General features: G+C 41.4%; 1 protein-coding gene and 1 long non-coding RNA gene across 3 annotated transcripts in view; one reads left to right on the plus strand and one right to left on the minus strand.

Moving 5' to 3' along the window:
* The first annotated feature begins 1,757 nt into the window (after positions 1-1,757).
* The window catches only part of LOC308411478, a 37,367-nt gene continuing 11,971 nt past the window's right edge, over positions 1,758-27,153 (plus strand). For both annotated transcript variants that reach the window (XR_013974380.1, XR_013974381.1), the window contains exons 1-2: positions 1,758-2,367; positions 13,497-13,644. This is a non-coding gene — a long non-coding RNA (uncharacterized lncRNA). The remainder of the gene's footprint in view (positions 2,368-13,496; positions 13,645-27,153) is intronic.
* On the minus strand, positions 13,676-18,463 carry LOC308411475 (uncharacterized protein). Its single transcript, XM_080905379.1, has 4 exons — positions 17,686-18,463; positions 15,920-16,298; positions 15,710-15,805; positions 13,676-13,998 (listed from the first exon to the last, which is right to left on the minus strand). Exons 1-2 carry the CDS (start codon positions 18,017-18,019, stop codon positions 16,156-16,158), a joined length of 477 nt encoding a protein of 158 aa, XP_080761505.1. The 5' UTR covers positions 18,020-18,463; the 3' UTR covers positions 13,676-13,998; positions 15,710-15,805; positions 15,920-16,155.

Here is a 27,153-nt window from a genome sequence, read left to right on the forward strand (position 1 = left end):
TGAATCTCTGTCCAAAAAATGCACTCAGTTTACTTCTTACTCACTATGATCACCATTCATCATTTTCCCCCAGTAAAGTAATTAAGGTTAGGATATGTTGTTTGTTTGTTTGTTTTTTAAATTCCAATCCATTCTTCGTTTGCAGCATTTAAATAACCTTTATCAGATTTGATGGTTTTGTTACAGACTTTAAAAAAAAAAGTGTTTTGCTTTTCTTTCACAAATGTGGGGATTAAATTGTGTTAAAATGTACAAAACAGTGATGTCATATTTTGTGACGTGGACCCAGGCACAGAGAGACTTGATGAATTTAAGAATCTTATGATTTAATAAAGAAATTTGCAGACTTGCACAGAGAGGGTAAAATTATGATGACTGATAACGGAGATGAAGACAACAGATGATGAGGCCAGGGAGGAACAGGGGTTTAAATGCACCAAGGAGACAGGGAACTCAGGACAACTGGAGTGGAATGCAGGGACTAACAGAGACAGGGAAGAAGTCTCATCGTGACGAGTAAAGTTTATCTTGCCTGGCTGAGCAGCTCTGGGTGCTCAGCACCCCCAAAGCTCTGATCCTAGAATTGCCCCTGGATAAAACAATGCTTTGTAGGATCTCCTGTAACTTTCCACTTTACTGTGCTATAGATACAACATGTGGGTTTGGCTACAGAGCTTTATGCATCAGTTTCTCATACAGTCACTGACCACTTTATTAAGTGCTAGTAGGGAGACCGGGGATAGTTGTAACGTGGGTCAATTGTAACACTTCCAATTTCTGCAATCAGGGCTAAGTTTCAAATGATGTGATAACGCCATACATGCCCAATTCAGTTCTTCTATCACATAAAACAATAATAATAATAAAATAGTCAGATGTCTATTCATATTAATGTACAGAATTCACCTGCTTGCTGCTACTACTGTACATTCACCCAATGTACATACTATATATATATATATATATATATATCGTCCGTAGTGCTGCATTAACATCATCTAGCAGACCTTCTGAGGGTACTTCACGAACAATCGATTACCGACACTAACAAGCCTTATCGTTGCACCCCTAATATATATATAAATAGATTATTTCGGTGGTTATATTATTGAAAGTATAGTTTCACCTCAGCACATTTACAATTATATCTATTTTGTAGCACATAGAAATGTTTAGTTAATATTTACAGACAGACACATTTTCCCCGTAACTGTGTTGTTACTCCAACATTTGTTGAAAATGTATTTTATGAAATGCTGAGCAGGATTTCTAGTATGTGGAATATTATTGCCACCCCACTGTGCTAATGTGATTAAATACTAATAATGATTACTAAAAAAATTCAATAATAAATCAATAATAACTATTTCTTGATTGAACTATAATGTAAGCGCAGTGCTGGTGTACAGGGGCTTTATATGCCTTATCTATATCAAGCTTTTAGCCAAATATAAGCAGAGATATTTGTATCTTTCTTAAAAATCCAGATCCTTACAGATTATTTGAGAAATGGATCAACAGCTATCACTACTTGAAGCACTCTAAGTCCTGCAATGGAAAAATATCCCTTATTTCAGCTTTGATCACACACTTTGGTTCTCCAGTTGTAGGAATGTTTAGCTGATGTAGAGTTTAGAAATGTGTTATCATAGAAAGTAGAATTATTGTAGAGACATTGTTTGTAGAGTAATAAAGGCCTTATTGTGTTGTGAATTTAGCAGTAGATTTTAGAGGGCTTCTCCCCCATTGAGTGGAAATTCCCCAGAGGATGCAAGGGGGGGGGTTATGACCTCTAGGAAGATATCTTCACCCACAGTGTTTTAACTGTCACGCACACACATCCACACGCACACTCACTCATGTGCACTCACACATACACACAGGTATGCGTACACAGTCACACACGAGCACTCACATAGACACGTGGGAACGTGCACATGTAGGCATTCACGTGCTCGTGCACATAGACAAAGACAGAGTTTGCAGCACACCGTGGGGGGGTTTATGATGGGGTTACTTCTATAAAGCTGGCTGTAACTAACAAAGGGGTGAAGATTTTTGGAGAGGGACACCGGCCTCATCTTCCCTTCTAGAAGTGCATGCTTAAATGAAGATGAGTAAAGATGAATGAAGATGAATAAAGTTTTGTAAAAATGACTACTGAGTCCGGTGCCATCTCTGGATGCTCGAGGAATAAAAAGAACCGGGGTAAAACTGATTTCTCAACACAGTGCAGAGCAATGGCCAAGAAAAGGACAGACTTCCCCGAGTGAAAAAAAAAAATGAAGAGAAAAGCTGGTGATGATCCAGAGCAGCTGGTCTCAGGAAATGAAGAAAAACCCTGATCACCTTCTCTACAGAAACAAGGTATAATATACGGAGTGTGAACATTCTCAAAACTGTATTGTATATAGATTTTTTTTTTTATTGTGTAAATTAAATTTTTGTAAAACTAAGTGTTGTATGTTCACCAGTATGATAATGATGAAGCAGTAGTCTCGGTTAACGTGGTTTTATTAACCAGCACAGCAGCAGAGAACTTACATGCTTGGATTCCTTAAACGAATGGTGCCTATACCACTCAAAACATACACACACCTACTCGGAGGTACGGCAAGTGGATTAGGACAAAATACCAAACTAACTGTTAGGGTCCCTGGGTCGTTGACCCAGTGTTTTGTGTTTTTGGTTCTTTGATTTTGTTATTTCATTATATTCTAGCTTTGCTTTATGGGTTTTAGGATTATTCTTAGTTTAGGTTCTCTGGGTGGGATTTGGTTAGAGTTTTGGTGTTCTGGTTTTCTGTCTGTGTCATGTTGCTGTCTCCCCTGTCTGCTGTATCCCCACATCCAGTCAGTGTCTGTGTCTGCCCTGGTCCCACATCTCTGTTCCCTTTGTTATAGTGCCTGCCTGTGAGTCTGTGTTATGTTTCCTGTTTTACTTTGAAAGTCCATGTCTGATGTTAATGTGTCTGGTTTTGCTTCCCCTTGTCTCGTTAGGCCTGATTTGCCCCAGCTGTGTTTCCCTCCTGTTACCCATTCCCTGATTGCTCCCTCTGTGTATTTAAGCCCTGTGTTTCTCTGTGTCTGTGTCGCGATCTACCGTTTACGTTGCTGTGTGTTTTGCTCGTCCACCGGTGTAAGTTTATTTTGAGTTTTTTCTAGTTATATGATGTTTGCGTTCAGCATTAAAGCTGTTTTGGTTTAAGTTCTGTCTCCGGAGTCTGCACCTTGGGTCCTATTCCTGTCTGCACACAGCCACACCTAACACTAACAGCAGGTTATCTACATCCCCCTTCTTTAGTACTTCCCCAACCGGATATAAAGTTTAGTGCATATTGAATAATAAAACTCACAGCATAAAAGGTGACATACGCTGACCCTTAGGAACATTTAAATTTGCAAGCAGATGGAAGAAATAAACATGACAAAAATACCATTTTGCTGTATAAAGTAAAATATGATTACAACTGAAAAACACCTCAAACAGAATTTATCTTGAGGCATTGACATCAGTTACTGTTGGCTCAAACATCAAACCTGAAAATGTTCTGTGTTTTTTAACTAGCACCAAATTAATCCCTATATCTTGGATTTGGTTTGCACACACGACCAAAGCGTGTCCTGTAAGCACCATCACTCTTGGAAGGTCTTGGAGAATGCAAAACATCAGAAGAGCTCTCAACATGAGTGCTGTCTTTAAACTGTTCTACATCATTGTTTTCATCCACACCCTGCAGTCTATCATAATGATGATGATCAGTGTCTTCCTGAACAGTAACGGGCTCAGACATAGGCAATATGTGTCTGCGATTTCTCCTGTAAGTGTTTCCATCTGACTGTACCAGGTAGGATCTAGGTTCTTTACAAAGTTCCTTGACCACACCTGTGCGGTCATAACCCTGTGGGGTCTGTAACCTCACTACTTGTCCTTCGTTGAGAGGTGGAAGTGGTCGGCTGGATCTGTCATAACAGACCTTCTGAGTCAGTCTCTTGTTGAGTAGTTGGGCTTTCACTCTCTCAGATTCACGGTGTTGTGGTTCGAGCAGTTTCGTTGTGATTGGGAGCGTAGTTCGAGTCTGTCTGGATAGAAGTCGTTCTGCAGAAGAACCCAGGTTCACATCACGTGGAACATTCCTGAGATTCAGCAGGTTGAGAAATACATCAGTGCCATCTCTGTGTGATTTCTCCATCAGCTGTTTAGCACTGCGCACTGCTCTCTCAGCAAGCCCATTGGATTGAGGATACTCTGGACTGCTGGTGACATGTTGAAAGTCCCACTGTGAAGCGAAGTCTTTGAAACGCTGGCTTATAAACTGCCTTCCATTGTCTGAGATCAGAGTGTGTGGAGCACCATGAACTGAGAAGTGTCTTTTCAGCTTCTTGATGACTGTCGCCGATGTCAAATCCTTTAGCAGGTCAATCTCAAACCAGCCTGAGTATGAGTCGGCTACTACTAAATAGTGCCACTCAAAGACATCTGCAGCCACAGTTGACCAAGGAAGCTCTGGAACTTCATGAAGATGAAGGGGCTCTTTTTGTTTAGTGCTGTTACACACCGAGCAGGAAGTAACTGTTTGCTCAATATCTCTTGACATGAACGGCCAGAAGACAATCCCCGTGCTCTCTGCTTGGTAGCTTCTACGCCGGGATGTCCTCTGTGCACGATGGTGATGTAGTCTCCTTGCAGTGATTTTGGGATCACAGCTTTGGAACCTTTAAGAATGATGCCGTCATCCACAATCAGCTCATCCCTGAAAGGAAAATATGGATGAACTGCTGAGGGAAGGTTGTGGAGTCGTTGTGGCCAACCATGTTTGATGAGCGAGCTGAGTGCTTGCAGTGTCTCATCCTCAGCTGTGTGTCCTTTAAGTTCCTCCAGGTGTGAAGAAGAGATGCAGCTCACCGTCATGACATCAAAGTTGTCCTCTTCTTCAGACTGCTGGAAAGGAGCTGTTGGGAGAGACAGTGTGTCAGCCAGATACATGTGTTTTCCACATTTATATGTGAGGGTGATGTTGTATTTTTGGAGCCGTAACAACATCCTCTGTAATCTGGCTGGTGCAGCGTGAATAGGTTTCTTTAGTATGGTGACTAGTGGCTGATGGTCTGTTTCTACGACCACAGGCTTGCCATAAATGTAGTCATGAAACTTTGTACATGCAAAAACAACAGCCAGCAGCTCCTTTTCTATCTGAGCATATCTGGTTTCAGTGTCTGTCAGAGTACGTGAAGCATACGCCACAGGTCGCCCTTCCTGTAAGCAAGCTGCACCAAGACCATACTGTGATGCATCGCACGTTAGTGTCACAGGTTTGCTGACATCGTAATATGACAGAACAGGTGGATTAGACATGTGCTCTTTAAGTGCTTCGAACGCAGTCTGATGCTGTGTGTCCCACATCCACTCGCTGTCCTTGTGTGTGAGCTGTCGCAGAGGAGCTGACAGATGGCTGAAGTTTGGAATGAATTTTCCAAGATAATTGACCATCCCCAGGAACCTCTGCAGGGCTTGGACATCTGTTGGAACCGGCATCTCTTTGATTGCGGCTTTCTTGGAAGGGTCTGCTTTAAGCCCCTCGCTTGTGAAAATGTGTCCGACATAACTGACCTGATTCAGCCAGAATTTGCACTTTAATGGGTTTAGTCGCAGGTTTACTTCTCTGGCATGATCAAGGACTTTTCTCAGGTTGTCGTCATGTTCTTTCATGGTTCTTCCACCGATGAGTATATCTTCAACAATGATGGCACATGGATATCCAGCGAATATCTGCTCCATGGCTCTCTGAAACACCTCGCTGGCAGCGTTAAGACCAAAAGGCATTCTGAGGAACCTGAAACGACCAAAACAAGTGCTGAAGGTGGTTAGCATGGATGATTTCTGATCCAATGACACCTGCCAAAAAGAGTTCTTAGCATCCAAAACAGAGAACACAGTAGCATTTGACATTATTGCAGCCACTTCTTCTACTGTGCGCATGGGATGGTGTGGTCTTTTCAGAGCAGTGTTTAAATCTCGAGGATTTATGCATATCCTGGTTTCATCTTTGCCCTTCTTGTTGGTGGCTACCATGGAAGACACCCAGTCTGTCGGCTCTGAGACGGGAGTAATGATGCCTAATTTCTCCATCCTGACCAGCTCTGCCTTGACCCTGTCTTTCATGGCCAAAGGGATGCGATGTGCTGGGTGAACAACTGGTTTCACATCTGGGTTCAGTGTCATGCGATAGGTGACTGGCAACCTCCCAAGCTCATCAGAAAATAAGTCGCTGTATTCTGTGATAAGCTGTTGTGACAGGTCATCTGCAGACGTGCTCAATTGGTGGACGTCATTGCTGAATGATACAAGCCCCATTTCTCTGCATGCACACAGTCCAAGTATTGGCTGTACATCTTCATTAATAACAAAGAATGATAACACATGTGGCTGTCCATGCAGAAAACACTGCAGCTTAATTACACCTGAGGTTTGAATCTTGCTGCCTCCAAATGCTATTAGGTTAACGGACTTGGGGTGTGCTTTCATTTGTTTATCTGCTCTTACAATGTTAACCGTTTTCTTGGGAAGCACATTACATTTAGCACCTGTGTCCACCTTCATCTCAACAGGAATCCCATTAATCTGTACGGTGACAAAAACTTCCTCTTTGTGTTCCACATGCACATCAGTCGCATGGATTGCATATTGAAGATTTACACCATCAACGTAGAAGGTGTCATCTCCGCTGTGATCAGCTTGTTCTGGTTCCACATGATGAACTGACTTTCTGCGTCTTGCTACGTTTTGGGTAGGCTGAACAGCTCTGCACCGTTTCTTAAAATGATTCCACTTTTTGCATGCATGACATGCCCAAAAGCTGGACATTTGCTCTTTTTTGCAGCATGAGCGCCCCCACAGTTAGTACAGTTAGTAACATGCTGTGTTTCAGACCTGTCTCCTTGTATTTTAATTTTATCTCCTCTGTGCTTTCTTGTAAATTTGGGCTGGAGCACATCAACATTTGATGCAGATTGTTGAGGAAAAGCAAGTGGTTTATTATGCTCTTCAGTCATTTCATGAATCTGGCAGACAGATATGGCTTTTGCTAGCGTTAAATCACTATCACGCAGTAGCACTTTCCTTAAATTGTCATTGTTGATGCCACAAACTAGTCTGTCTCTTATTAGTTCTTCACTCAGATCGCCAAATCTGCAGCTTTTTGCTTTAATCCGTAAATCACTTACATAGGATTCAACAGTCTCGCCAGTCCTCTGATTCCGCGTGTTGAACTTGTGTCTTTCCATCGTGACGTTGGTTTGAGGGCTGCACATCTGTCTGAATTTCTTTTTGAGACACTCAGGATCCTCCTTCAATTCTGCAGGAATGAGAACTCGTCCTCTATCGCCGGGCTCTCTCACTTCTGGCGCGTAAACAAAAGACCGCTCTCGTTCTATAGCTTCGGGACCTGCTAAGTTGAGCAATATGTAGGCTTGTGTGCGCGCTGGCTTGTCAGAGTGTGCCGCCGCTATAAAAATGTCATACTCTTGCTCAAAAATGCGCCAATTTTCAGCAACATTACCATAGAAAACAAGCGGGTCGGGCCTCCTGAATCCCTCCGCCATGTTGTCTGCAGTCCGGATACAAAAAAACGCACACACAAAAAAGACTTGAGGCGGGAAGAAAAAATACCCTCAACTACGAAGTACGTGTTCTATCCCATCTGACACCATGTTGTATGTTCACCAGTATGATAATGATGAAGCAGTAGTCTCGGTTAACGTGGTTTTATTAACCAGCACAGCAGCAGAGAACTTACATGCTTGGATTCCTTAAACGAATGGCGCCTATACCACTCAAAACATACACACCTACTCGGAGGTACGGCAAGCGGATTAGGACAAAATACCAAACTAACAGCAGGTTATCTACACTAAGGTCCCACGTGTCACTGTTGAAGTGGGGCATTAATCAGTGTGACGCCACTTGTAAACATGTTGCATGTGTGGGGTTTCCCAGCCTGAGCTGCATGGACTCCACACTGGTGAGGCACACTTTCTATAGCTCCTCTCCCTGTACTAAATTATACGTTTAAATTTGGTGTATTTGTCTTTGCTAAGTATTAGTTCTTTTGGCTAAAAGCTCCCAAAGTGTTTTTGATTGCTTTGAATGAGAAAAATAGTAATTGGAACTGCATTTTATCTGTTACACCATCCGTTTATGTGTTCCTTACTTGTGCTAAACCTTCAGTTGTTCATCGTGCTTATTTGTGGGTCCTGCTGACTTCAGAAACTGAAAAGCACACTCTGAGATCAGGTGACTGACTTAACCATTAAAATTATCCCAGATATGACAGAACTTGTAAAAACAGTCTTGACTTGGTGAAACGGGAAGGCTTGGCAGCAGTTCAAGGCAAACAAGGAACATGAAAAGTGTCAGGAGAGGCAACATCATTGGGAAGGTTACTTTTCAAATGTATCCCACTACAGATTACAGAATACATGCCCTAAAATGTATTTTGTAACGTATTCCGTTACGTTACTCATTGAGAGTAACGTATTCTGAATACTTTGGAATACTTGAGATATTATCATGCTTTTTACAACTACATGAATGTACTATTTCTGTGTGATTTATTACTATTACTGAAGGTACTCACCATTTTTGCAGCGATCTCATATAGAAAACTATTCCTCGCTTATATAAAACAGGTCCGCGGCTCCGAACCGTAGTAAAAGGACCTCTGGCTAATACGTCGGGTTCGTGTCGGGCTCGTAGCCGAAAACTAGCTTTACTTTGTTGTCTGGGTCAATTTTGCTAGCGAGAGACAGAGAGAGGCGTTGAAAGGCTGCTCCAACAAAACTTATTGTTTCGGAGGAAAACACGCACACATTGTACAGTCGAGTCTTAATAGCTTACTTACAGCTGGGCTCGTCAGGCACTCTTCTTGGCTGCAGTGGTTATTATTATATTTACATGCTTCCAGCTCCCGTTTCTGCTCAGTGACAGCTCGTACTTTTCCACTCTCCTTTTTCTCCCTCCCTCGCTCACAGACACATAACGGGTATGGCAGTCCATTCTCCCTGCAGCACGGACTACACTGCCCATGAGGCTACATTCTTTAGGGCGATGCCTGTAACACTCTGCTATTGCCTTCATATTAAATAATTTCTTGCATAATAATTTTTAAAAATATTTCTTCATGTCATTAGAGGTGACATGGGCCACGAGATTGAGACACAGGCATAAGAGCCTCTTAATGCGTGTTTTGTTTGGGTTTCCACCAGCGTGGAATTACCAAAAATAGAGAGGGCATAGCCTAACATATGGAACAGGAAAAGACCACCGTGTAATCCCTTTATTTCAACAAAGTAACTGTATTCTGAATACCACCTTTTTAAACGGTAATTGTAATGGAATACAGTTACTCATATTTTGTATTTTAAATACGTAGCATTGGTACATGTATTGCGTTACTCCCCAACACTGAGTGTAACACCATGCAGCTTGCTGCTTTCCACGTCGCTCCACTCAAGCCCTCTCTCCACAGCTCTTCAGCTCTGCAGCAGCAGCTTTGGCAAAAGGACACCAAGGTGAATTTAAGCAAAGTGAGTATGCAAGCGAGGGAGCCAAGGTTGAGTAATGAGTCCAGTGCAACGATTTGGCGACAACTGAGGAAACAGGATAGGAAACAGGAATGTAGCCAGAATGAAATCAGCCTGGCTGCATTCAGGTGTGTAGTTCGCTAGCCGGTGTATAATTAACAATGGGCTAGACTAAACTGGTGTAAGTTGTCAGGTGGACTAAAGCAATGTAGCTATATAGTGTGAAGCACCCAGATACACCAGATTACATAAATAGTAAAATGTTGTGTCAAGTGGTGTAACTAAAGCGTAGTTGTTTGTGAAGAATGTGCAACATTTGAGTTTAAAAGTAAATCATATCAAAGATATAATCATGCTAGAGACAACAATGTTTTTTAAAGCTGTCATTTCTAAACAGTTAATGTACCAACTTTGTGAAAGCCCTAATGTGTGACACCTTAATAACTGTATTTGCATCTGTTGCTGCTTCCTGTATTTTTGAATTAAACAACCATGAGGTACAGAAATGAAAACAAAACACATCTCTGTTTATTTCTGTTCCAACCCACAGTCTGCTTTTCATGGAGCACGTCATCACTTTGTCCATTTTTATTTATTTATTTATTTGTCCTGAAACAAGCCGAGCCCACCAGCATTCTGAATGAACAGTATGATGACCAGGTCCGCGTCGACCTCATTGATAAACTCTTGATTCCAAATGTGCTCTGCCCAATCATAGGCATTGGTTGCTACCAACAACAAGAAATAAAGCAGGGCTGAACCATTTTCTAATAGGGGAGGGAGGGTAACGCTATGCAATATATTCATTTTTTAGAATTTATATTCAACGTTAATTGCAGCTAGGCTCAAAGTGTTAATGCTAGCTTATTTTAATAAACAACATGTCATATGCAAACAACTAGGGTGTGGCAAAGATTATTTTAGGGTGGCACATGCCCACCCAATGCCACCCCTGTAGATCCACCCCTGTCAGTACTGAACTTGCTGTCTCAGAAAGTGAAAACCAAACTAGAGCTCAAAGTGGACCTAAAACAAGGCTGAAAATAACAGGCATAAACACTGAGTTTGTTCTTAGAAACTTTCTGTATTCACAGGTTTGAACAGACAAGCAGGTACAGACAAAGAGTGCTTATATACACAGCAGCACAAGATGTTAAAATGAATGCTAAAACTATACGGTATTTACAGATGGACTACAGCGGAAAGTACAGACTAAGAACAAGTTTTATCACAAAACGTCTGGTACTCTACACAGTATCACAAATTCAATGAGCTGTACAGTTAAAAACCAAAAAATGGCAAATCTAAATGAAATCCAATGTTTCTCCAATCGAGAGGCACTGAATTAAAATGTATTTACATTATATATACATGTTATAGTGTATAAGCATGTATGTTTTCATACATATATAGCTACCTGTGGTGCAAAAGCAGCAAAAGAAATTAGAATGTATGGAATTGAATACTACAAAGGAAAAAAAACAAAAAATGTTTGTGCTAAATGGGCTGACTGACAAAAAGGTTACACCATACATAACTAATATACTGGCAAAAACAAAGATTGAGCGCAAGGAAGTAATGTTTGCTCAAAGACCTAACGGTCCTAACGGTTACGTCAGTCATTTAAAAGAAAAAAGAAAAAAAGAGATTGTCAATAATACTTCAAGTTCATGCAAAGATATAAACTATTAAAAAAAAAAAAGAACTTTTCCCTGTTGACCAACCAGCTGTGCAGCTTTCCCTTCGTCGTGACACAGAAGGTGCAAAATAAGAGGCAGGGCGGGGCTTCCTGTGCGGATTATGGAACAGAGTTAAACGCAGTACGGGCACTTGGTGGGGAGGTACAGTCTCAGAGTCAGCCTCATCCTGGTTGGAAAAGCCGCTTGTTGTGGCAGTGCTGGGTGGTGGTGGTGTGGAGGTGTTAGCGGTGGTGGTGAGGGTGGTGCTGATGACACTGCTGCTGCTGGTGTTGGTGCTTGTGCAACTGGCAGCAGGTGTAGTGGCCTGCTCCTCTTTGGGCTGCTTACTGGCAAACTCAGTGATGCTAAAGACAAATTGGAGGCAGCCCAGTTTGATGTAGCTACCATGGTGGAGCAGCGCCGTGCCCTCCCAGCCTGCCCCGCTGCCTCCAATTAGACTGGAGCTACTCGCTTTGCAGCTACAAGACGGCTCAGCACCACCCTGACATTGGCTACTCATCACTCCTCCTACTGGCAACAACCCCACCATGGAGTTGGCTCCCTCGTCCTCTTCCCGTTTCTTACTGCGACCTACGCAAAGAAGAAATGCAGCAGGTCTGAGAAAGACGTCTGTCCAGACTAGTGTCACAGTAAACTCCATTAATGTGGAGACAATGCAACCATGAAAAGATTTCACTGATTACATTTTATCCACAAAATAAAAAATGAACACTTTGTTTTGAAAATGAGACTAAAATCATGTGGAAAGCTGAACTCTGGCAAACATGTTTTACACTCATCATCTATAAACAGTTTCAGAGAAATTTGATTTAATGCTGTTTCACACTGCAGCTCTTTACTAATCAAACATCTGTCCAAATGATCTTTAATAACAGATTAAGACTGGAAGCTTTATGTGATACAGCAACATTCAGACTTTACATAACGTGGTCTGCCACAGAACAAGTATATCTGACTGCTCATTTTAGCACTTTATTTACCTTTCTCATTGCTACAATGCCACATGCACCAAGTTTACCACTGTACTGTACGTTTACTACATCCTTACTTTTACTTTGAAATTGCAATAGCTAATAATAAGCCAGCCCGTTCTTTCCCATTTGGTGTTTTCTCTACCAGCAGGCTCGCTGGCTAGATCGCCATTATGGATGGAGATGAATTCCAATACCAAACTCATGGTTTGTTTTTTTCCTGCACTTCAAGCTGGCACTCTAACCAGAACCTACAACAGACGGAGAACTGGTTCGTGTGCAGTTCTCACACAATGAGAATACAATGAGCTCACTGGGACTCAGAGCAGAACAAGAGCCAGCAGCTGCAGTCCAAGAACATGGGCTGACTGAAGACAGCTAATGATGATGTTCACTTATTTATTTTGGGGTGGCTGTAGCTCATGTGGCAGAGCAGGTCAGCCATTAATCAGAAGATTGGTGGTTCGATCCCAGGCTGCCTCCTGGCTGCATGCCAAATATTGTTGGGCAAGATACTAACCCCGTGTTTGCCTACTGGTGGTGGTCAGAGGGCCCGGTGGCGCCAGTGTCCGGCAGCCTCGCCTCTGTCAGTGTGCCCCAGGGCAGCTGTGGCTACAATGTAGCTTACCATTGCCTGTGTGTGTGAATGACTGAATGTAGTGTAAAGCGCTTTGGGGTCCTTAGAGACTGAGTAGAGCGCTATACAAATGCAGGCCATTTACCATTTATTTTAGTTTTATATTAAGCTAATATGTGTGTGTGTGAATGTGTGGATGACTGGATATGTAAAGCGCTTTGGAGTCCTTAGGGACTAGTAAAGCGCTATATAAATACAGGCCATTTACCATTTAATATTATTCACTTAAAAATAAGCACGTATAGCTCAGCACATCTCATAGGCTACTGTAAGGTATGAATTACAGCAAGAAGGTGATAAGTTTTCTTGTCATTGGTTCACTGCACTGCATAAACTAATTACATGTACCCATTAAGAATGACAAATGTGACCTTGACCACAATTTGGATGAAGAACACTAAAAGCTGTCCAATACTGCAGGAGCAGTGTCAGTGTAACAAACAGGACACTGACATTAAGCACATGGGGGGCTACACTTCCTGAAATTCTAGCCAAACTAAAAATGATTCTTTTCAGTATTAGAGTATAAATTAAAGTATTCCTTTAATTTACAGAAGCAATGATGTTATGATTTCTTCACAAATAAAATTTTAACTATTTTAACCAGGACACATACAGATGAGTGGCTAAGTGGATGAAGATGGTCAAACTGGGCACGCAGACCTGGGTTCCTTCAAGCCAATCCAAACAGATGACGGAGATGTACTTACGAATGATTCCTTGGACTTTGGCTACCAGGCCACCGGGTGGACATGGTGAGGTCTTCTCAGAGAAATCGCACGAATACAGGACATTATCCACTGTGGTGCCATGCTCGCTATAGTTCAGAAGCTCATAATGCTTGGTATTCTGAAGGACGACAAACACACATAATTTACATCTTGGTCACTAACAACCACAGGAGTGTCTGTGAAGGTTCTCAGTCATCCAGGTCATCGTAGTCAAAGGAGCTTTGCAAGCTTCTTTGCAAGCTCCTTTGACAACCACAGGAGTGCTCTGCAGAGTGATGTAGTTTAACGGCCTCACCTCATCATAGAAAATACAGGCATGTTTCCCCGATACGTAGTTGCAGTGACCGTAGTTTGTAAGGCACACATCCATGTCAGCACCTTAAAGAAACAGTTAAAGACTTAAACACCCTTTCCCACAACACAAAGAATACAGATTTGCAACATGGATTTTTTTTCTGCAATATTGACGTGTCAAAATGTATTTTAATGACCTGCACTCCAATGTGACATATTGTGTTTTTGTTCAGTAGTTTTTATTCCACATGGTCCTGTTGTGACCCTCACAGGTCTAAGAACTTACTTTCACAGACAACTCGCTTAAAATACTCTGATTTAAAGATGACGGTATCAACTATCACTCAACCTGACTAATGATACAGAGATTGGGAGTTAGTACAGGCTCAGTATATTATTATATTATATTATACTCTGTTGTGTACTGCTGCATGTCGTGCAGAAGTACAGTCATGGTTAAAAGGATACCTTCTGTCAAGGTTTACATATTAGGACAAAATAAAAATTATCTTGTTTTTAGCAGGTCTTGAAATTAAATCTTGATATATAACCTCAAATGAACTATAAAATATGACACTACTGTCATGTATTTGACAAAAAAGAAGCCAAAATGCAGAATTAGTGTATGAAGCACTAAGCAAACCCCTGTTGCTTCCATATAAATAAAGATGACAAGTAGCTGATTAACTGATTATCAGCACGAGTGACCACCTCTATAAACTCAGAAGCATTCTGGTGTCTGTCGACATAATGCCAAAGAGGAAAGATGTCTTAAAGAATAAATGAGTGCTGCATGTCAGTATCTGAAGTTGCATGAAGCCAGTCCCAAACATGCTCATAATTCTACCATGAGAAAGATTATTCATTATTCAAGTGGAAAACATGCAAGACAGCTGCAAAATATTCCCAGGAGTTAAAGTCCAAAAACAGCCACCAAGGCTCAGGCAGTGCAATGACTCCAAGCACGTCAGCAAATCTGTCTGGTGGTTCTGCAAGCTGATGAACGATGGGGTGTTGTTAGTTTTTCCACACACTGCTTCTGCATCACTTCCCAGTTTTATATCTGTAGGAGTGATTAGCTCAGAGCCAAGACACCAAACCAGGGGCCCTGGTATACCTGCTGTGTTGGCAGCTTTGCGTGTCACCAGTAATACCATCACACAGCTATATCCATTCATGCTAGCTGTTACGGTGCATGTACGTGCTGCAGTATTCTTCTGAACAACAGGTGTTGCCCGTCCTCCAAATCAGCGCTGGTATAGAAGGAGAAGAAGTCAAAGTTGGAAGACAAGGAATTTTAAAGTTTTTGCAAAGTTTCAAAGTTTCAACATCTCCCTCTGTGAAACCTGTGAACCTCTAAACTTCTGTACTGATATGATGTTAGGATGCCATTAAAAACAGACTTTAACCCAGCTGCAGCAGCAATGCAACAACACACCAGATTATAAAAATGGAGAAGTGCATGACCAGCAGAGATGACAGCTTACAACATGCAACATCAACTTTGCTGTACGGTGACATTTGCCAGGCACCACACAGCAGGTATGATGGGGCCCTACCTATGTTCTACTTCGGTCTTACTAAACTTTAGTCACAAGGCAAGAATATAACCTAAATCAAACATGACTGACTTGAGTTTGGTGAACTGGTATAATTTCAAAAAACTACGTGAGACCAGCTTTAATGCTGTTCTCCTACGTGAACCTTTCCCACATCACAGGTGAAACCTAAGAGTGGCTCAGAGCCAGGGCACAGAATGCAGCAGGGTCAAAGTCACAGCGACTGAATGTCCTACCTGATCCTATGTGTAACGTCCTATAGCACATGCTGACAGCTGCTCCTCTTCCTGTCAGAGGGTAAAAGACCGCTCTGGCTTGCACCTTTTTCTGACCTGGAAGGAGGAGCGTGTAGGTTTTAATAATTAGAACAAAACAGCAATCAAACAGCAGAAAAACTGACTTCTTGACAAGTAAACAGACTAAACTGTAGTGCAAAGGTGTCTTACTGTTTGGGTGGGGTGCTGAGGTTTTTGGGGTAGTGCTGGTGGTGGGGGGAGGTTGAGTGCTGGGCACTTTGGGAGCAAAGAGCTGCTGGATCCTCTGATGTGCCAAGAGCTTGATCATCTCTGTATCCAGTTTGTCCAGCTCGATCGATGTGCACAAAAACACAAACACACACAACCGCTGAAAGCTAATTACATCTTCGTGTGCTTCATAGCAGAACACAGCAATATGAAGGCTCTTAAACTGTCACATGTGGCCGCAGAGTGACAAACTCACCCCCATCCTCCTCTTTTCCATCCTTCATGCAGCTGGACAGGTTGGTGATGGAGGGCAGTGTGTTGGGCAGCAGTGAGTCCGTCAGTGCAGGAGCAGCCTTTATGTCTGAGGGACAGGAGAGAAAAAAAAACAGACAAATTGATGAGATGAGATAAAAGAAGGACCAGAAAAAACACAGTTTTTGATAGTTCACTATAAAGGAAAAAAGTGCACAGGAACTATTACTGAGATAGAAGGCAAAGCAAGTTGTATCTGAATACCTTTTTTTTCTTCATAACTCAGTAACTGAAAATAAAATGTGCTCTTAAATGGCCATGTATCCTTTGGATAAATGGGGCTGCACGATACAAAATATGCAAGAAAATTGTTAGCACTATCGATTATGTCAGCAGTGAGTATTCAATTAATAGCAACAGTAAACATTCAAAAGAGAGAAAACTCAGGTCTTTTAAAATGAACTTTTCATTTGTTTCCACTTTAGAAAATGCTTGTTTTGATAGTTTAACAATACACAGTATCTGCCAAAAGAGCTCAACTCTTTCACTGTATTTACATCCCATATCACAATCACATTTCCACTTTCTTGAAGAAACATTTTCCTAAAGACAAAAAACTGATAAATTATTAAAAGTAGAAATAACAGAATCACAATTTTAAGTGATCTGCCAAATAAAATAAGCTATGCATCCCATCCATCCTAGACTGAGGCATGAAATAAAAAGGCCTTCTTCCCATCTGCTTGGAGCTCTTTCTTACATTATAAGGGGAAAAAAGAGTTCTGACAGTAACGCATCTCCTGGATGAAGCAGAGTTGGTCAGTGTGCACGCGTGTGAATAATAATGTACACTTTTATTGATCCCCGTGGGGAAATTCTTCTCTGCATTTGACCCATTCACTCAGTGAAGCAGTGGGCAGCCACCAGTGCAGCGCCCGGGGAGCAGCGTGTAGGGATGGTACCTTGCTCAAGGGTACCTCAGGGTAGCCGTTCAGGGGATTCGAACCCCTGACCTTCCGATCATGGGGCAACCGCTCTACCTACTGAGCTATCCCTGCCCCTGCATGTGTGTTAAATTGTGCGAGTGAATGTGTGTAAGCCTTGAAACAAGCATGTAGTGGCTGCAGTGAAGAAAGGTGAGCATATAACCATTCTCAGTTCTGAGGCATTCTCTGTGCTTTAATGCAAAACAGACGTTATGAAAGTGGAGATGTTAATACTAATAATAATTCAGCCTAACAGCATGACTATTAACACAATTTCTTAAAGTTAAAAATGTATTTATATTAATTTAAATATGTAAAATAATGTTGCTATAGCCTCAAATTAAATGTTCTCTCATGCACACCATGGTCCCCTTACACGTATAATGAGGAGAGAGTAACATAATGATTACCGGTACTTGAGTATATTATTATTATTATTATTATTATTATTATTATTAGCTGTATAAAGTGATACATTTAGACTGCAGCTTTGACATTTCTGATGTGTACCTGGAGTAGGTGCTGATCCAAACATTACTGTGTCGTGCTCCTGGCTGCCTCTAGATGGTGCATCTGTGAAGGAACTGCTGGTGATTGAGAAGGAGGGCTTTTCATCGGTGCTCACACACTCCTCCTGGGGCTCTGTCTGGCTCCTGTGGTTCTGTTGGCCACTGTGGGGCCATATCGTGGGGGCAGTGGGGCAGTTCTGTTGGGCACATGCATTTACAGTGCTCTCGGGTTCCTTCTTAACCGTTTCTGTTCCTATGTGGTTCACCAGTCCAGAGGCAGAAGCTGATGGCGTTTTCCCAGCCTTCAGTCTGTTCTGTAGCTCAGCCTTTTTCATGTCCTCTGATGTTCCACTTGATTGTGTATTTTCTTCTCAAAGTGCCACTCTGTTGATGAGGCCTTCTGTTTGATGGATAGGTGTTGCATGATACTACACTGGAGCGCGATGACATCCTGAATCCAGCTGAAACTGAGTGGGGTTTCTCTCCATTGCAGCCGCTATTAGGAGCTGAAAGAGTCTCTTGAGGAGTCGCAGGGTCGGAGCAGAAACTGTAGAACTCTCGAGCTCTGCACCCTGAACTTCATCCTCAGGCCACCTGTATCAACACACTGAGAGATTTATTTAATATCATTTTCATCACAATCTTACTCTGCCAGCTGACGTGCCGGTCTTCTATATCAAAACTCAGCCAAACATCAAACATTCAGCGTAGTCATTCAAAACCTTATCTGTACTATTATAATCAGCAAAAACAGCGTTTTAATTACAGGCATGTATCATTATTTGCAAATCAAAATTATAAAACTCAATAACACGCTAAACAGGAAGCAAAAGTCCTCTGTGCGCGTCACAGCTCATTTGCATGTTCACACACAGTCTAAAAATAGCTCGCAGCTCTGCAGTGCGCTGTCGTCACACACAGGGTCACACAAAGCTCAGACAAAACTCTTTTATCTTATATTACAAAGACGTCTTATATTTACAATCACTGACAGGCCTGACAGATTCAGCACCTAACAAATTTCGACAAATTTAAAATAACGGGTCTTACCGAAGAAAGATAACTTTTTTGTAATCAATTAACCAGTATCTGTTTCCTCCAGAACAGCCTATGGCCTGATTTCTAAAATCCCTAACTCAATTTAACTGTGTCCAAAAAAGCACATCACACCGTTTCCAACGGTGAGGAGAATCGAACTCCTAGCTTATTTCAGGATGCCCTGTACCCCACAGATAAGCCAAACTGAACTAACCCTTTTCGCCGACAGGTCAAGACCGCGCGTCCACGGCCAGGAGGGAGCATAACCTCCGGGCTATGCGCTTCTTAGCATCTTCCAGTGCCGTCCTATAATAATTTATAAAAATTTGAAACAACAGTCAACACCCTAAAACAAGAGTCTGACTAAGGCAAGTGCCACCTAGAGGTCAATGGAGCCGTTTCCCTCACTTATAATCACACAGGACCACACTTATAACCAATTTGGACTTTAACCAACAACATGACCAATTCCCTACCAAACTACTTGAGCCTTTACTCAATTCCTTGGGACTCTAACCCAGCATTTCTTTCATACTTTTTAAACTTCATTAAAGACTCTTAGCCGACTTTAACTGCATAACACACACACGGGGATCCTCATCAAAATCAAAACAGACACCCACCAGTAATTTCAGTGAGTAGACTTTAATTTAGTCATATCCAATTTGGCACACTTTGGAAATAATTCAACAGGTAGTGCCTTACCTTTAGATAAGCCGGCTTATGCCCACTCACATCAGACCACTGGCTCGTGCCTGTCCGTTCAACAACCTCAGACCGTCCAAACTTTTAAATTCCACCCCAATACCACAGGACGAACCCCCAAAATGTTAAGGTTCAAAATATTGGGGATGGAGACAAGAGAAAAAACCACAATAACAACACTGGTCCGGTCGGGTTGAGTCAAACGATGATTTTAATGGTCACACACGTGGGAGATGGACACTGATGCAGTGAGCCTCAGATCTCAAAATGGTGGAGCATTGCTCAAACTCTTATAGCCTCTGGTGCCTCCACCTTATCATAAAAAGCCTAAACATTCACATGCTTTCTCTCACACAGCGCCTAAGCTACGACCTTGGCTCCCCGTCTATCTGCTCCTGCTGAGATGGGGCAGAAAACTCCAGCATGTTCCGTTCTCTTCTAATCAGACAAATAAGGCGATGACTTTCTGCAAACAGTATTTCTTATAACTCAGCAGTATAATGCATCATAAAACAATATCATTCATCCACAATAAATCAGCAGTCTAATGTAATGCAAATCAGTTTAACTAATGCAATAGTTATCAGCTTCTTCTAATTCAGGAGAATAATGCCAACTAAAACTACATAATAATTCACAACCTTTACTTAGGGGTCTAACATGGCATAAAATAATATTATAATCTAATACAGCTCTCAGTCTTCATACAGACAGGACACGTTGCAGCGTAATTGCAGACAGGTGCGTGGGCCTGAGCTCCGCCCAGGCAGAATGACGAGCGGAAGAAAGCAGCAACACAATAAACATATGTAACCTTGCGGAGCCGGCCGGGCAGACATCGAGACCGTGACAGAGTGCAAAACTTTTATACTTGACAACACACACAAAAAAAACACAACAAAAATCAGAATGTTTGTGATTTGGATTTTTATTTAAAGGTGAAACCTTTTATCTTTTCTTTTCTTTTTTTTTGCCAGATTAGACATTTTGATTAATTTCATTGAAGTATTTTTTGTTTTACTTTGATGCTATAATTTAGCAATATTTAATACTATATTGCATCATGGCAAAACAACAGTCTCCTCAAGCTGCTTTATACTGTAAGGTGAAAACACTACAGAAAAAGCCAGAAAACCCCAATGATCCCCTTTGAGCAAGCACTGGGCGACAGTGGGGAGGAAAAACTCCCTTTAGGAAGAAACCTCCGGCAGAACCAGGCTCAAGAAGGGGCGGCCATCTGCTGCGACCGGTTGGGGGTGATGGAAAGAGAATAGAGGGAGACAAGATGAAGTATACTTCTAATGGCCTATTCCAATTGGTGGTAATACATCATAAGAATTGAGGAAAGGTGGTGTTGATGGAGACTCTGGGGAAGGCCTTCGTCTGCCAGGGTGTTTTGGAGGCACTGGAGGTGGATGAGGTTTAATCTGTGGAAAGATCTGAGACGGAGTCGGAGTCTCCTCATAACATCTCCCCATCACGCCTCTATGGACCACCGGTGCGAGCTTTTGTCCTTTCTGTCTTTCTAATTTAAGCTGGAGTTGAACGTCTTTCACTCTAGATTTTAGATGACCTATCTCTTTTTCTTCATTGGCAGCCTTTCTGATCATCTGGTTCACTGGTCCAATGAGCTCCTGTTTTTGTTTGAATAAAGCGTATTCGGAAGACTTTACCATATCATTGTACTGCTTTTTAAATGATTCCAGCTCCCGTGTTTTATCTAGTAAAGCTGCATCTAGATCCTTGCATCTGATACGTAGACAGTTCAGCTGTTTTTCAAGAAACTCCTTCGTTGTTCCAACAAAGGGGATGCCTTCCACTCCGTCTACGTATTTCTTTTTCAAGTTGTGGAACATATCCCTAAATTCCACCTTTTCTTTTTCTCTGAAGTGACCTGTATGTGGAAATGCCTTTTCAAAGGACAAAACGCACTAGTACAATTCCTCTTGGAAGTGGCGCTTTTTCTTTTCCAGGCAATTCGTTTTTTGTGTGAATATTTCTGTTTGCTTTTTTGTGGCGCGCAGTTGCTCTTCCAGTGAGATCTTTTCAGCCAGTGCCTGATTGTGTGCCGTTTTTACTTTATGCCTGTCCACTGCTGTCTTTCTGTGTTCTTCCTTCTCTTTGCTTAGGGCCTTTTTTATGTCTTCATTTTTCTTTTTCAGAGAATCATTTTCATCTTCGACCACAGCCTTCATTTTCTTTTCAAAGGCCAGAGCCCTAATATTTCTCTGACATTTTTGTTTCATCTCCATTTGCTGGGCCGTTTTTTCGTTGATGGTCTTCCCCATTTGAGCTTTCTCATCTGTTAAATCATTCACAGTTTTACCCATGAATTCATTTAGGTCCTGCAGCTTCGCATTATGCGCCAAAATGTCCTCGATCCAAAACTGCGAGGGTTTATGTTCCTCCTCACGTTCATAGACTGCATTGATGCTCACACGTTTACCAATTTCCATTTTCCTCTCAAGCTTTGCAATATATTTATCATAAATGCCTATGACGATTTTTAACTTTGTTTCTGCAGCATATGCTTTGTCTGTGAGTTTTGATGTATTTTCGTCATAAAATTGCTGCATCCGATTTTTCTCCTCTTTGTGGCGTTTCACCAGTAAGTCGACGACTTGGCTGTTGTGAAACTGCTGACGCGCAAATTTTTCTTTTTCCGTTTCCAGCAGTGCTTGCAGCACTTCAACATCTTCTTCATGTTTCCTATTAAGTTCAGCGCGGAACTTTATGAGAGCTTCGTTGTCATCTTTTATCGAGTCCAACCTGTCTGAGATACTGGTCCTGTCGTCCACAACAGAAGACAGCATCTCATTATTCTGCCAAAGTTCTTTGTTTTCTTTAGTTAGATCCTCGATCCGTTTGTTCTTGATTGTGTCCTGTTTTTTGAAGTAGTCAAGCTCAGTTTTAAGCTTTTCAACTTCATCAATCATTGGCTGCAGTCTTTGGTCGAACTGTCTTCTTTCCTTTGTTTAGTTTTAGTTTTCAGGTTTATTTGTCATATGCGAGTTAGCACAGGGTCATCATTGCAATTAAATGTGTTTGACGAGCAGCAGTCACTCAGCAGCATGCACAGTAGGAGAAAATATATTAAAATAAAATGAAATAATAAAGAAAATAGAAAAATAGTAAGGAGCAAAATATTAGAGAGGCATGGTAAAAGAGAAAAGATGACTGAATATATATGTATCTATAAATATAAATATATGTACATTAGTGATTAAATAAGAAAATCTTGAAAAGAAATATGACGGGAGGGCAGATGGGATATTGCACAGGAATGAGCAGCAGAAAATTAAAGTATTGCACTTGTGACAAAGCTTGTGATCTTTCCTTCCTTCCATCCTTCTTTCCTTTGTGACAAAGCTTGTGATCCTTCCTTCCATCCTTCTTTCCTTTGTGACAAAGCTTGTGATCCTTCCTTCCACCCTTCTTTCCTTTGTGACAATGCTTGTGATCCTTCCTTCCATCCTTCTTTCCTTTGTGACAATGCATGTGATCCTTCCTTCCATCCTTCTTTCCTTTGTGACAATGCTTGTGATCCTTCCTTCCATCCTTCTTTCCTTTGTGACAAAGCTTGTGATCCTTCCTTCCATCCTTCTTTCCTTTGTGACAAAGCTTGTGATCCTTCCTTCCACCCTTCTTTCCTTTGTGACAATGCTTGTGATCCTTCCTTCCATCCTTCTTTCCTTTGTGACAATGCATGTGATCCTTCCTTCCATCCTTCTTTCCTTTGTGACAATGCTTGTGATCCTTCCTTCCATCCTTCTTTCCTTTGTGACAAAGCTTGTGATCCTTCCTTCCATCCTTCTTTTCTTTGTGACAAAGCTTATGATCCTTCCTTCCATCCTTCTTTCCTTTGTGACAAAGCTTATGATCCTTCCTTCCATCCTTCTTTCCTTTGTGACAATGCATGTGATCCTTCCTTCCATCCTTCTTTCCTTTGTGACAATGCATGTGATCCTTCCTTCCACCCTTCTTTCCTTTGTGACAATGCTTGTGATCCTTCCTTCCATCCTTCTTTCCTTTGTGACAATGCATGTGATCCTTCCTTCCATCCTTCTTTCCTTTGTGACAATGCATGTGATCCTTCCTTCCATCCTTCTTTCCTTTGTGACAATGCATGTGATCCTTCCTTCCATCCTTCTTTCCTTTGTGACAAAGCTTGTGATCCTTCCTTCCATCCTTCTTTCCTTTGTGACAATGCTTGTGATCCTTCCTTCCATCCTTCCTTCCTTTGTGACAATGCATGTGATCCTTCCTTCCATCCTTCTTTCCTCTGTAACAATGCATGTGATCCTTCCTTCCATCCTTCTTTCCTCTGTAACAATGCATGTGATCCTTCCTTCCATCGTTCTTTCCTTTGTGACAATGCATGTGATCCTTCCTTCCATCCTTCTTTCCTTTGTGACAAAGCTTGTGATCCTTCCTTCCATCCTTCTTTCCTTTGTGACAAAGCTTGTGATCCTTCCTTCCATCCTTCTTTCCTTTGTGACAATGCATGTGATCCTTCCTTCCACCCTTCTTTCCTTTGTGACAATGCTTGTGATCTTTCCTTCCATCCTTCTTTCCTTTATTTAGTTTCAGTTTTCAGATTTATTTGTCATATGCAAGTTAGCACAGGGTCAACATTGCAATTAAATGTGTTTGACGAGCAGCAGTCACTCAGCAGCATGCACAGTAGGAGAAAATATATTAAAATAAAATAAAATAATAAAGAAAATAGAAAAATAGTAAGGAGCAAAATATTAGAGAGACATGGTAAAAGAGAAAAGATGACTGAATATATATGTATCTATAAATATAAATATATGTACATTAGTGATTAAATAAGAAAATCTTGAAAAGAAATATGATGGGAGGGCAGATGGGATATTGCACAGGAATGAGCAGCAGAAAATTAAAGTATTGCACTTGTGACAAAGCTTGTGATCTTTCCTTCCTTCCATCCTTCTTTCCTTTGTGACAAAGCTTGTGATCCTTCCTTCCATCCTTCTTTCCTTTGTGACAATGCATGTGATCCTTCCTTCCATCCTTCTTTCCTTTGTGACAATGCATGTGATCTTTCCTTCCATCCTTCTTTCCTTTATTTAGTTTCAGTTTTCAGATTTATTTGTCATATGCAAGTTAGCACAGGGTCAACATTGCAATTAAATGTGTTTGACGAGCAGCAGTCACTCAGCAGCATGCATGGTAGGAGAAAATATATTAAAATAAAATAATAAAGAAAAATAGCAAGGAGCAAAATATTAGAGAGACATGGTAAAAGAGAAAAGATGACTGAATATATATGTATCTATAAATATAAATATATGTACATTAGTGATTAAATAAGAAAATCTTGAAAAGAAATATGACGGGAGGGCAGATGGGATATTGCACAGGAATGAGCAGCAGAAAATTAAAGTATTGCACTTGTGACAAAGCTTGTGATCTTTCCTTCCTTCCATCCTTCTTTCCTTTGTGACAAAGCTTGTGATCCTTCCTTCCTTCCTTCCTTCCATCCTTCTTTCCTTTGTGACAAAGCTTGTGATCCTTCCTTCCTTCCTTCCATCCTTCTTTCCTTTGTGACATTGCATGTGATCCTTCCTTCCATCCTTCTTTCCTTTGTGACAAAGCTTGTGATCCTTCCTTCCATCCTTCTTTCCTTTGTGACAAAGCTTGTGATCCATCCTTCCATCCTTCTTTCCTTTGTGACAATGCATGTGATCCTTCCTTCCATCCTTCTTTCCTTTGTGACAATGCATGTGATCCTTCCTTCCATCCTTCTTTCCTTTGTGACAATGCATGTGATTCTTCCTTCCATCCTTCTTTCCTTTGTGACATTGCATGTCATCCTGCCTTCCATCCTTCTTTCCTTTGTGACAATGCATGTGATCCTTCCTTCCATCCTTCTTTCCTTTGTGACATTGCATGTCATCCTGCCTTCCATCGTTCTTTCCTTTGTGACAATGCATGTGATCCTTCCTTCCATCCTTCTTTCCTTTGTGACAATGCTTGTGATCCTTCCTTCCATCCTTCTTTCCTTTGTGACAATGCTTGTGATCCTTCCTTCCTTCCATCCTTCGTGACAATGCTTGTGATCCTTCCTTCCATCCTTCTTTCCTTTGTGACAATGCTTGTGATCCTTCCTTCCATCCTTCTTTCCTTTGTGACAATGCATGTGATCCTTCCATCCATCCTTCTTTCCTTTGTGACAAAGCTTGTGATCTTTCCTCCCATCCTTCTTTCCTTTGTGACAAAGCTTGTGATCCTTCCTTCCATCCTTCTTTCCTTTGTGACAAAGCTTGTGATCTTTCCTTCCATCCTTCTTTCCTTAGTTTAGTTTCAGTTTTCAGATTTATTTGTCATATGCAAGTTAGCAGAGGGTCAACATTGCAATTAAATGTGTTTGACGAGCAGCAGTCACTCAGCAGCATGCACAGTAGGAGAAAATATATTAAAATAAAATAAAACAATAAAGAAAATAGAAAAATAGTAAGGAGCAAAATATTAGAGAGACATGGTAAAAGAGAAAAGATGACTGAATATATCTGTATCTATAAATATAAATATATGTACATTAGTGATTAAATAAGAAAATCTTGAAAAGAAATATGACAGGAGGGCAGATGGGATATTGCACAGGAATGAGCAGCAGAAAATTAAAGTATTGCACTTGTGACAAATCTTGTGATCTTTCCTTCCTTCCATCCTTCTTTCCTTTGTGACAATGCTTGTGATCCTTCCTTCCATCCTTCTTTCCTTTGTGACAATGCTTGTGATCCTTCCTTCCATCCTTCTTTCCTTTGTGACAATGCATGTGATCCTGCCTTCCATCCTTCTTTCCTTTGTGACAATGCTTGTGATCCTTCCTTCCATCCTTCTTTCCTTTGTGACAATGCTTGTGATCCTTCCTTCCATCCTTCTTTCCTTTGTGACAATGCTTGTGATTCTTCCTTCCATCCTTCTTTCCTTTGTGACAATGCTTGTGATCCTTCCTTCCATCCTTCTTTCCTTTGTGACAATGCATGTGATTCTTCCTTCCATCCTTCTTTCCTTTGTGACATTGCATGTCATCCTGCCTTCCATCTGTCACAGTCTGGCGAGAGCAGACTGTATGTATTGTGAAGAGTGGACCCAAAATGCAGACACCAAGGAACTTGGATCAAGACTTGAGTATCAACAAAAAGCGAGCCGTTTAATGAGGCTGGCAGAAAAGGTACAAATAAAGGGCAAGGCAAACAGAAATAAAACTAACATTAACCTAAACTGGGAGAAGTAAACAAACAACATGGAAAAACCTGGACATGAAACCTAGAAACATGGCATGGAGAACCTGGCGTGAACAACAGACGACCTGACAATCACACACTGAAAACAGAGGACTTAAATACACAGGAGGTGATTAGGGGAAGTGGAGACACATGAGGAAACAGCTGGCACACATGAACATAATGACGTCACAGTGGGAGAGTAAAACTGAACATGATGAACACAGAACACCAGACCTCTTCACAATAAAACAGGAAACATAATGAGACATAGACATGACAACCCGAACTTGACAACGTAAGACACAGACATGAAACGCATGAAGAGCAGGGGAGATTTAACATGGTTGGAAACACGAGGGGAAAATAATAACTAGAAACACTTAGGCATAATAATACAAACTTGATAACAAATGACACGCAGCATGAAACACGAAGGTTGAGGGGAAACTTAAATACAGGGGAAGAAA

Source organism: Rhamphochromis sp. 'chilingali', assembly GCF_963969265.1.
Source record: "Rhamphochromis sp. 'chilingali' genome assembly, chromosome: 15".
NCBI lineage: Eukaryota > Metazoa > Chordata > Actinopteri > Cichliformes > Cichlidae > Rhamphochromis > Rhamphochromis sp. 'chilingali'.

Coding starts and splice junctions, on each gene's coding strand:
- LOC308411475 (XM_080905379.1), bottom strand. CDS start 18,019: ATGAAAAAGGCTGAGCTACAGAACAGACTGAAGGCTGGGAAAACGCCA. Junction 16,299..17,685: donor TGGATCAGCACCTACTCCAG/GTACACATCAGA, acceptor CCTGTCCCTCAG/ACATAAAGGCTGCTCCTGCA.